General features: G+C 38.9%; 1 protein-coding gene across 5 annotated transcripts in view; it reads right to left on the bottom strand.

Annotated features, from left to right (window-relative positions):
* LOC140210002 (suppressor of tumorigenicity 7 protein homolog) overlaps positions 1-12,201 on the bottom strand; it is a 146,914-nt gene that overhangs the window by 66,479 nt on the left and 68,234 nt on the right. For 4 of the 5 annotated variants that reach the window (XM_072278723.1, XM_072278722.1, XM_072278726.1 and 1 more), the window contains 5 exons: positions 9,993-10,047; positions 8,834-8,949; positions 5,783-5,861; positions 3,077-3,231; positions 433-530 (listed from right to left, as the gene is read on the bottom strand). In XM_072278723.1, the coding sequence (XP_072134824.1) occupies positions 433-530; positions 3,077-3,231; positions 5,783-5,861; positions 8,834-8,949; positions 9,993-10,047 (503 nt within the window). The remainder of the gene's footprint in view (positions 1-432; positions 531-3,076; positions 3,232-5,782; positions 5,862-8,833; positions 8,950-9,992; positions 10,048-12,201) is intronic. The other variant, XM_072278727.1, reaches the window with a different exon arrangement.

Below are 12,201 nucleotides of genomic sequence, written 5' to 3'. Positions count from 1 at the left end.
TGGAATTTATCACTGACACAGAGCGATTTGATGTTCGTCAGTTGTAGTGCCTTTTAAATCCATGGGCCACCAGGTTGCAGGCGTTGCTAGGGAGATGTATGCTTTTCATCTGCTTCAATGTTAGTCAGGGTATGGGGATAGCTATTCATTCTTCAAGTAGCCAAGGGACCTTAGGTTCTCCCAGTACAAAGAGACCATTCACCACTGCTGTTTCAACAGAACTGCCCAAACCCAAGCACAAGATATCCCAAAACAGCAGACAAGTGGGAATGCATCTAATTCTAGTTCACCTTGAAATTAAAACTTTGGGCCAAAGTAAGGCTATACAAGAGATTTAAGGTAGGCTTGACCATTACAAGTGAAAGACACAGATGATGCTGAGATGCAGTTGTTTCTGCAGCTCTGTGAAGAAAGTATTGCCTTGTTACGTACATCTCTCATTAGTTTCACTGCTTCTCGTATTCTTCCCAGTTTTCTCGCACACATTGCAAGCCTTCGTTTGATGTAAACTAAGACATTTGTGTCTCGCCCTGACAAAATAAGATGGAGTTCTTATTAAAGTTCACACCATTTTAAAATGAAAGTGAGTTATTAATGTCAGATGACCATATGAAAATCAGCTTCAACCTTCAATTAAATGGTACAAGGAATCTTAGTCTGGTATTACAATTAAATTTTGTAATTCTAATCCTGGATTTCAAATCTATTCTTGGCCTTGGCCCCTCTCTAGCTCTGTAGCTCCCTCCATTCTTGCAAACTACTGAGTTCTTGCTATTCTAATCTTTACAGTTAAAATCGCTCCACCTCTGCCAGTCAAGCCTTCAGTTATTCCAGTCTAACTTATCAAATTTCCTCTCAAAGATTTATTTCAATTATTTAGAGATTCAGCACGGAACAGGCCCTTTCGGTTTAATGAGCTGTACGACCTAGCAACCCATCTATTTCACCCTAGCCTTATCACAGGACAATTTACAATGACTAATTAACCTACTAACCAGTACGTCTTTGGACTGTGGGAGGAAACTGATGCACCCGGAGGAGACCTACATGGTCACAGGGACACATACTCGTTACAGATAGCACTGAAACTGAGCTGTGAATTCTGATGCCGAGCTTAATAGTGATTTGCTAACCACTACACTATCGTAGTGCCCCTATGACATTAGACTTAGTCATTTAAGTAGCTTGGGAAAACCTCTCCCTGATCAAACCTTAGGTTGCTCATCCCATTATCTTTTAATGTGTACTGTCATAGGCCAAGTCAAAGGTGGTGATGAATCAGCACATAGGAAGGAGATTGAAAATCTGGCTGAGTGGTGCCACAACAACCTCTTACTCAATATCAGCAAGATCAAGGAGCCGATCGTTGACTTCAGGAGGAGGAAACCAGAGGTTTATGAGCCAGTCCTCAGAGGATCAAAGGTAGAGAGGGTCAGCAACTTGAAATTCCTTGTTATCATCATTTTGGAGGACCTGTCCTGGGCCCAGCATGTAATTATGATGAAAGTACAGCAGTGCCTCTAGTAGGAGTTTGTGAAGATTCGACATGACATCTAAAATTTAGACAAACTTCTACAGAAGTATGCTGGAGAGTATAATGACTGGCTGCTTCACAGCCTGGTATGGAAATACCAATGCCGTTGAATGGAAAATCCTACAAAAAGTAGTGGATACAGCCCAGGCCATTATGGGTAAAGCCCTTCCCACCACTGAGCACATCTGCATGGAGTACTGATACAGAAAAGCAGCATCCATCATCAGGGACACCAGCTACCCAAGTTATGCTCTCTTCTTGATGCTGCCATCAGGAAGGTGGTACAGGAGCCTCAGGATTCACATCACCAGGTTCAGAAATGGTTATTACCCTTCAACCATCAGATTCTTGAACCAAAGGGGATAACTTCACTCAACTTCACTTGCCCCATCTTTGAAATATTCCCACAACTTACGGACTCATTTTCAAGGACTCTTCATCTCATGTTCTTAATATTTATTGCTTATTTAATTATTTATTATTATTTCCCCTCTTTTTGTATTTGCAGTTTGTTGTCTTTTGCACACTGGTTGAACACCCTAGCAGATGTGGTCTTTCACTGATTCTATTATGATCATTTTCAATTATGGATTTATTGTGCATGCCCACAAGAAAATGAATCTCAGGGTTGTGTATGGTGACGTACATATGTTCTTTGATAATAAGTTTACTTTGAACTTTGCTACAAGTTCTATGAAAACCTTTGGTTATTTCATTCAGCTACGCAAACAATATAAACACAAGGAGTGGTTGTTAATATTGTAACAGTGTAAACTTGTCACACTTTGTTTTCTTGGGAATGATGCCTGCCGATCTCCAGAGTTCAATCCTCTGACCACTCTATTACAACCCTCAGTGGAATCAAAATGTACAAACTTACAGTAATTAAATCACATTCAAAATATTGCACAAATGCAGTTAAGAAATATCAGTATTGTTCTTTTATCAAGTCAATGTAAACCATAAGAACCAAAATGTTACAAATCAGATCACACTGAAACATTTTCCAATGTAACTTTCACATTTCAACACATCTCGAATGACACTATCTGGGTGGAGCTGGACACAGTGGATTACTACAGCAGAGAGACAAAAGCCTAGATTCTGGAGCAACAAACAAAATGTTAGAAGAACTCAGTGGGTCCCTACTCCCTACTCCTTTCCCCCAAATGGCACAACTGGCCTTAAACCCCTTAAACCCCTCTCCAGTCCACAAATCACCTCAGACTTCTGTCTCACCTTCCCCCTTCTCTTTATTCTGACCATCTCACCTTTCCACACTCACCCAGATAACAGTTTTGACCCAAAATGTCAACAATTCCTTTGCTCTCACAGATGCAGCTCAACTTGCTGAATTCCTCCAGTTTTTCATTTCCAGTTGCAGTTTTTCTTTTATTGCTTGTCAATAAAACTATTATATTCCTTTAGTATACTGCAACTCACTGTGAAATGCTGGCACAAGTGGGGAAGTGTTGCAGGAACTTCCCTTAATGTATTTATACAGCAACACATCAAAAGCTATGGCATAGTTAGGGAGCTTACTGTGCTGTGCTTCTTGCTGTGGACCATGGTGCTGAAGCTGCTGGCTCCTCCTGTAGCACACCTCACCAGCTTTCAGTGCCTGCTTAAATAGTTTCTCAGCTTCAAGTATTGTCGTCGTCTCTTCCTCGGCCAGGAGAACATATGCAGTGGCACACCTAGGTGGAAAAGAAACAGTTGACACACTATAGTCGGCACGTATATCCGTTTAGAATTGTGCACATCAAACCTTTAAAAAATTTAGCTAGTTTATCCTTACAACACATTCACTTGAGATGAGATGGAGGTGATTAGAAATTCGACAGTTTCATCTTGCTCCGAGGGATACAACTATGACCCAAAGTGAACACCCGTACAATCCTGATGAAGGGTCTCGCCCAAAACGTTGACTGTTTACTCTTTTCCATAGATGTTGCCTGGCCTGCTGAGTTCCTCCAGCATTTTGTGTGTATTACTTTGATTTCCAGCATCTGTAGATTTTCCAGTGCTTGTGATACAATAGTTATTTCTCGAAAAACTAGTATTTCGAGAGCTATAACGCGACATAAATATGAAGGCTATTGTGCCTATATTAACTCCTTGAAGGAATTATCCAGTCAAGTTCACATCTTTTGTTACGTTTGCCTACAGCTGACACCCTTTCAAATATTTCCTCACCATCTGTTATGCCAAAGAGAAAGGCCATTCTGCCCATTAATTTAATGCCAGCTCACATGGCCATTCAATCAGTCCTACTTATTTCCACAAGATAGTGCCCAAGGATAGGATTGAACCAAGATTGCTGGAGCTCTGTATCAACAGTACTAATTGCTGTCCCACCCTGCCACCTTTTAAAAAGAGCTGAAAGCAGATTCCCTGAATTCCCTTCTCATATACAGGTGTCCTTAAAAAAAATACAATAAGTTAATAAACAAACTAATTTTCTGGACATGGCTTGAAATAAATGAAGAAAGAGGATTACAATACCTTACAGTTTAATTTTCTAATTAGGATAAGCTAATTTACAAAATGCAATCACTTCAGAGGCAAGCTTTGGAAATTGTGCAAAACTAATTCCATCCTGACACTATAACCTTTTTTAAATTGAAGTTAACTGAAGAGGCTTTCCCTCAATCCCCACAAATACTGAGGATCGGACAACTGCACGAATTACATTAAACAGGCTGAATCTTGATTTTGTTTTGGAGCAGATTAGCTATTTAGCCGACAGGCATAGCATCTTAAGTTCACTGGATGAAACTTTTCAGCAGTTCAAATCTCCAGAAATCTCACACTCCTTTCTGCACCTGTTTTTCAATTAGAGCAAAACACGTAATTCAACTTCACAAGTAAACAACCTGAAAAATCGCCTTAAAGGTTTGAAGTGGTGAGATGAGTAGGGATACCGATTGAGTGCAACGTGACCATTACCATAGTAAAATATTTGAGGGCCAAGAGTCAGAGATGCTCTACCACTTGTCCAAGATCCTTATTCATCTTGCATAAAGGTATACCATGGTCAGAACTCCTGATGCAGCATCCCATTCACATTCTAATCCGGACAAAAGCATGCAGAGTAAAATGTCCTCATTTCACAGCAAAGAACCTCATCCAATTAAAGCTTTTCTTCTAAAACTCAATTTTTGGAAACACATGCTTGTCACTATCTCATTATTGCATTTGAGAATTTCAATTCTTCTGACTATAAATTCAATAGCATCCTAATAGGACAGGGGACCAACAATGGTTTTGGTCAGAGAGCAAAGCTTCAGATGCTACAAATGGATATGGCCCTTTCTCCAGAATCAAGATGGAAACTGCTGATCCTGTCCAGAGGGTAGAGGATATTAGGATAAAAGTTGGTCTTCACAGGATGCAGGATAGTTTCCCTTCTTATATTTTTTTTTATTCACATCGCCATAGATTCTTATCATCATTGGCCATTACCACTTTGCTCACACTCTTTATTGCTTTTGTATTAATTTAAGCACATTTTTATACCATAAGATTAGGTACTTGGAGCAAAATGTTACATTTTTTTTAATAAGACGGCTGCAGAATTTAGAGTCAGGGTTACATCCAGTGCTTTCCATTTTTGCTGCGTTCACTGTGTCAATTTCACATCTTTTACCAGACTCTGTGTTCCACCAGTTACACTTCCTTAAGTATTACAACATAAAGGACGTTCACTTATCACACCTTCAGGATCTCTGAAAGCTATACAAATTAGACCCACCTTGTTCTTTATCAGCATTTTTATGTAGATCCTTCCAGCCACCCCAGAAACAGTCAAACAACTGTTTGTCTAAATGCAATTTAAGTAAAAGTTCTAAAAAAAACCCTTCAAAATATGAAAATGCAACCTGAAACTCATATACCTTTATGCTACAAGTGATTTCCAGTGTAAATTGAGCACCTTTTTAATGCACTATTCAACTTACTGAACTTTCCTCAGCAATACATTAATACAACCTTTAAGCAATTTACAGTTTCACTATTTCAAAAGTCATACACTTGGTAGCAATCCCACTTTAAGATATAAAATGCAACATTCATTAAGTTCAAGACAGACATAAGAATAAGGAGATCACACACTGAAGCAACTGAATTAAAAGAAAATTGGGTTGAACAGTCAAGTGGATCAAAGGAGCTTCAAGAGTTTGATGTAGACAACATAGGAAGAGTGTGTAATTGAAATTAGAGAATCACATTTGGCAGTACAGAACATACTCATTGTTTAATTCCAATGCTTGATACGCTGCCTTCATTCTAGCTTGAGCATTCCTCTCTCGCCAAGCTTTCTGCATCACTGTTAAGAAAAATAAATGTCAATAAAATGTTTATTTACATCTGACACTCACCAGCATAGCAGAAGAAAAAATGGACAGGGAGAAAAAAAAAATCACATTATTTAAGCCCTCATTTGATTAGAAAGTCATTAATTCTTTCCAGCTAGAAAAGACAAATGTTCTAAGATGGATAGGTGCAACTCAATAGACAGGAATTTAAAAATTAATACTATTAAAACAATGATTCATGCTGCGTTGCCAACAGCCACATGATCCCAAGGATACAAGTTTAGAATGTTACACATGGCATCTTAAAAATGCCATCTGACACATCAATAGAAAGATGTCAGTCTAATGCTTCTTCACATGAAACACGGCAGATGTTGAAGAAAAATCAAAATGTTTACTCCATCAGCTTTTGTTTGGTGAAAACCTGGACTGTTGCGGTAATTAAGCACTCAAGTCAAGGCACTCCCAAATCCCTGGTTTGTGCTAAATCTGCTGTCATCAGAAGGATAGCACATATACAAGTTGGGCTCAGAGTTCCATCCTCAAAAGCAAAGGCAAGCCACATCCTGGTAGGTGTGATGTTTCTAATTTTGACTTCTGGCAGTCCACATGTTTAGTGGATGGAAAATAATTTAACCAATGCATGGCAATAGAACTGAACAGACATAAATGTTCAACACTGAGCATTTATTTTACACTTTGTTTTCCTACTAAAACCATCAATGTAAGTAACCCAAAACAACTACGGTATCACATCAGTGGCCCTGCAGTAACTACAAAGGAAGGATGCAATTACTGTGTTGCAAGGTGACAGGTAATTTCCACTGAAACAATCGACAGAGGGGTTTATACTAGAATATTTTAAAATAAAGTACTGACCAATTTCTCACTGATGAAGGTGTAGTCCTTTGTTACACCCATGTCCTGTCTACTTAATCTCAACTATTTGCAAAACTGTCATGAAAATGTTGGAAAAAAGCTGCAAGGGCTTACTCAATACTTTTTTTCTGTAAGTCTGTAATTAAAGCAGATGGGCATTTCTATTTGTGCAATTTTTCATTGTCCATGTTCCCAGTTTTTCCCAGCAATGACTATAGCTCAGAACTAACCAATTGTTTTAAAGCATTTTGGGATGGCCTGTCATAAAAGGTGTTTTGCAAATACGAGTTCCAAAACTACAAGTGACATTTAGAACAGTATGCATCAATTGGAGAAAAGATAAGAAGGTTCATGTTAGCACTGTGCTAAATAAAATGGACTACAAGTACAATGAACTTCCTCTAGAAATCTATCAAATGGAAGAACTTGGATTCATTGCATGACTTCAGTGCAAAAAGGTCTGATCTTAATGAAGTTACAAGTGCAATCTCTACTGAGAATCATGCTCAAGAAATTAACATTTATTTCTCCTTCAACAGATGTTGCCCAACTTGCTGAACCATCAATACCTTGGTTTTATGTTTATCTCATAGTGAAAAGGAACAGTAGGCCCTCAGTTCCTTCCCACAGATGCCAGAAGTACCCCTAGGTGAAAACACTTCAGGAAACAGGAACAATATGAAAATAATGAAAGGAAACTCTGACACTAATTACAGAATAATGTTCTGCACATGTACTTAAAGAAATATTTCACCACCAGAAATATACAATGATTTATCCGGGGGGGGGGGGGGGGGGGGAGACACTGCTGTCCCAAGAGGCTTCTTTCCCACTTGTCTTGAATTGATTATATGCAAACAGTGCTCTTTTTTCCTGAAGGTGCCAGTATTCACAGAAGCACTTCAGCAATGTGCCACAAGATCAATGCCCCATAGAAGGCATCATCCGATTCATTTTCACCTGCCAGATTGCTAGTTACAAATTCAGGCTTACCAATCCAAAGTAGAGAGAAACATTTGCTGGATTTTCATCAGCCTAATCACTGAGGCCTCGTGCATTGCAGAACATAAATGCTAACTCACAGCAGACACTAGGAAGTTATATCTTCTTGCAAAGATTTATAATGCAAGAAGCAGAAATACAATTTACACTAGTGATAGGCCATTAGATGGTTTCAACTACTATCTAATTAAGTCTTCACCATGAATGAAATAGAATCAGCTAACATTGCTGGGAAACAGAGCATACCAAGGAGAAAACTAGATTTAAAAGTGAAAGATATAACTGATATAATTGTTAAACAGAAAAAGGGTGCAAATTTCACTCTACTTCATAAAAGACTCTGCTAAACTTCCAAAATACAAGGTAAACTGGCAGAAAAGCAACTCAAAGCCTACATATATCCCCCCTAGGGTATACAAGGAATTTGACTGAAATAGTATCTCCTAAGGAGCGATAACTAACACCAGGGTGCTGGTTAGAAAATGGGACACGAAACAATGTTTATTTAATAAAAAACTAGGCCAAACCCTTTCAAATTTCACCTGGCAGTTTGACTTCTTACTGTTAAAAAATTTAAAATGCCCTCAATCATAAAGCTTCAGTGAACTGAGTGTAATTGGAATGGGGATGTTAACAAAAGAATGTAATAACAAGTTAATCCAACAGGAACCGAGCCTCGTAATTACATACCTGAAAGCTTTGATAACCTCCATTAAATGTGCTTGTGCATTGTAATACCTTAAGAGTACGTTTATACTGTAGCTATCTGAACTCAGCAGTCACAGGGTCTGATTCGCAAAGAATTTCTCATGTGAAAAGCATGCCAGCACAGGTGTGCATAACTAGTCTAAGATACAGGGACTTTGAAAACCCAGACTCTCACAAGTAATCATTTCTTGCATAACACCACTCACACCCAACCAACGCCTAACACATTCGTAAAAAAAAAGTTAAATGTCTTAATTCAGACTCGAATGGGCTGAATGGCCACATTCTGCCCTGAAGTCCATGTTTTATGTTTCACAAAAGATGTGTCACAGTGACAGCATTACTGCATCCAAATGCTATCGGATTTCTCTGTTTGCTAGTACTTCAGACTCACCTGCATCTGCGGGTCTGGCATGATCTGTATCACACGTAAAAAATGTCTGATGATCCTGTGCAGACAGATTCATATCATAATATGTCAAAGGCTCTCTTCCTGTGACCCATGTGTATCTTAAGAAACAAAAGAAATTGGATTATCAAACAGTAAATCCACAAAATAATACTGTGATTGGGCTGCAGCCAGAAATGTGTCAGCCTCATTCACACATCTGGCTGAAGCCCAAGTGCATCAAAACGTATGAAGACACAAGAGACTGAAGATGCTAGAATCTGGAGCAAAAAATCCAACTGCTGCAGGAATCAGGTACAATTACTAGTATAAGAGATTTTACACTGGCAAGTAAATAAGCAAGGAATAGACAGATACAATTCCAATATGGGCAAATAGGATTAGTGTTTTTAGGTAAAAACATGGGCATTGACATGGAGGGCTGAACAGCCAGTTTCTGTGTTGTAGTATTCCATCACTCTGTGCTCATTCATGTGTACAACATATTAATCCAAAGCTACTGTCAAAATAATTAGCAATGCCTTTGATATCAGTGTCAATTAATGTGCTTTTGGAGTTGTGCAACATTTCTGTTAAAAACCAAAAGATTCACTTGTCTAATGGTCAAATTCACGCATACATGGCTGAGATACCAAACAGGCAAGGAGTAAAATTACCACAAATCAAATCCACCAAATATTCCCAGGTGCCAGTTCCAACAAGATTACATACAGAGTAAAGATCCCTTTATACCACCTCAAGCACTGACAGGGTAGATGACACATTTCAGGCTTTGAATAAATTCCCAAACACACTGAACATTACTAACTTTGTTGGCTGCAAAGCAAAGAATCCATAACAGTAAAAAGTGCCGCTTTCAGTCATAATTTAGGCACATAGTGGTGGCAATAGGTTTAAGATTCTAAATGAAATATCTGTATGACTTTGGGGTCTCAATAGCATGAACTATAGAAACTCTTTGCTCATGCACAAGTACAATACTTGACAGCACTAACCATTGTAGAAGTTTCAACAGCTTTATTTTCAGTGAAGAGGAAGCACTGCAACTTCTCTCATTCTCTCTCCATCCACTTCATCCCCACAAATGCGCGCACACACACGCAAATTTTGCATTAAACACCATTTTTAGTCAATATTGACATACCTGTTGTACTCAGCTCCTCTAAATAGGTTCAGTGGGTTTCTCCATACCTTACATTCTGCCAGGACAAATTTTCAAACATTAATTAATGGTAAAAGAATGGACAAGAATTTGATCTAAAATGTTGAAAGATGAACGCATTTCTTAACAAGACTGGTTGGTGCAGCAGAGTGTTAAGCAAGAGGCTTTTCACCTCTTCAACTTGAGCAGAAATAATTTTAATGAATGAACAGAGGAAATAAAACACCTTCTATCAGGTGGCTGTTAAAGCCCAGGGTAACCTAAATCTATACTTAATCCAAAGTGTTTTTCAATGACAAGACCAATTGTACTTGTATGTACGCTGCCCATAGTGTTACAAAATGTCCCCAGGTTAACATGAGTATGATGTCCAATGATGACAATGATTCAAAGGGGGATTTGTGCCAGAGAATAAGAACTTCTAAAACAAATCTTAAAACCTGCATGAGGGGAAGTGGGAGAAAGAGAAAGGTTTCATGGAGATGGAGGAGTTCCGGAGGGAATTTTATTTCCTTGTTCGTGCCGTGTGGACATTGCAGTCAATACCAGAATTTTTGGGCATCCTTCATTAACTCTTAACTGTTTCTTCAGTGTAGTGGCATTCTCGCAGGTGGTGCTGGACCACATATATGCCAGACTGGGTTTAGGACCGCAAATCTTTTGCCATTGGGAAAGCAATTGGAGTTTCATAGCAACTGGTAGCTTTGTGGCTCCATTGATATTATCTTTAATAATTACTTAATTACTTGCAATTAAATTCTATGACTAAGTTGTGATCTGAAATCTAGCCCAGTAAAGTACCCACCATGCTACCCCAAATGAACAGTGCCAAGTGAAAATATATTTAGTAAAGGTGCAGTTAGGGTCAGCTTGTGGTGAGTTTGGTGCTATGTTTAACCATAAGGAAATAACTTCTAGGACTCAGAGTCTTAGTTCCCCAGTCCTAACTTTGCCTGCTCATGGTTGATGAGACATTGTCAATCCCTGAATGGGACAGTGAATGTGAGGACATTGGTAGCTGCAGCCAACAAGCACAATCTCATTTAGAGGAAGTTAGTTCAAGAACTTTTTAAAAAAAACACATTAGTACAAAAAGAGATTAAATTTTATGATCAAAACAGATTAGATTGAAGGTTGATAATCAAACTAAATATCAAAATGGAAATTACAAAAATTCTCCAGCACTCAGTGCTCAAATTTGACAATAGTGGCCAAAGATGGAAGACATTGATGTTTACTTTGCTTCTTTTATTCTCTGTTATGACCATGCAAAAATTAATGGTTAATAGTTAATTTATCTCAAAAGCAGATTAATGCTTAGATTTATACATTAAAATATAGTGAGCCTCACATCAAGATCGCTCTATCTGCCAAAAGTGGAATTTCCCAGTGGGCAACCATTTTAATTCCTATTCAATTCCAGTTCCAACACGTTGTTCCATGGTCTCCTCTTTTGCCACGACAAGGCCACTCTCAGGGTGGAGGAATAACACCTCATATTCCATTGATGATAATAAACATCAATTTCTCCTTTTGGTAGTTCTTTTTCCTCATCCTTCCTTCTTCTAGTCTACACTCTGGTCTCTTAGCTCTTTTCCTCCTGCCTATCACCTTCCCCGGTACCCTCCTTCCCTCCTCCCATTGCCTACAAGACCACAAGATATAGCAGCAGAATTAGGCCATGTGGCCCATCAATACTGCTTTGCCATTTCATCATGGCTGATCCACTTTCTTACTCAGTCTCAATTTCCTGCCTTCTCCGTGTATCCTTTCAGCCCTGACTAATCGAGAATCTATCAACCTCTGCCTTAAATATACCCAAATGACTTGGCCTCCACAGGTGCCTTTGGCAACAAACAGTCCACCCTCCTATCAGATTCCTTCATCTCCAGCTCTTTACCTTTCCATCCCACCTGGCTTCACCAATCACCTTCTGGCAATCCTCCCTTCACCTTCTTACTCTGGCATCTTCCTCCTTCCTTTCCAGTCTTGAAGAAGTGTCTCAGCCAAAACATCAACTGTTTATTCATTTCCATAGAGGCTGCCTGACCTGCTGAGCTCCTCGAGCATTTTGTGTGTGTTGCTCTGGATTTCCAGTGCCTGCAGAATCTCTTGTGTCCATGTCCAACCAGTCCTTAATCTATGGACATTTATTTAAAGTGTTAAGAAGGGAATTAGAGGCTAAACATGA

Source organism: Mobula birostris, chromosome 14, assembly GCF_030028105.1.
Source record: "Mobula birostris isolate sMobBir1 chromosome 14, sMobBir1.hap1, whole genome shotgun sequence".
Lineage (NCBI taxonomy): Eukaryota > Metazoa > Chordata > Chondrichthyes > Myliobatiformes > Myliobatidae > Mobula > Mobula birostris.
The sequence above is the reverse complement of the archived record's forward strand: the minus strand, read 5'-3'. Positions and strand labels throughout refer to the sequence as shown.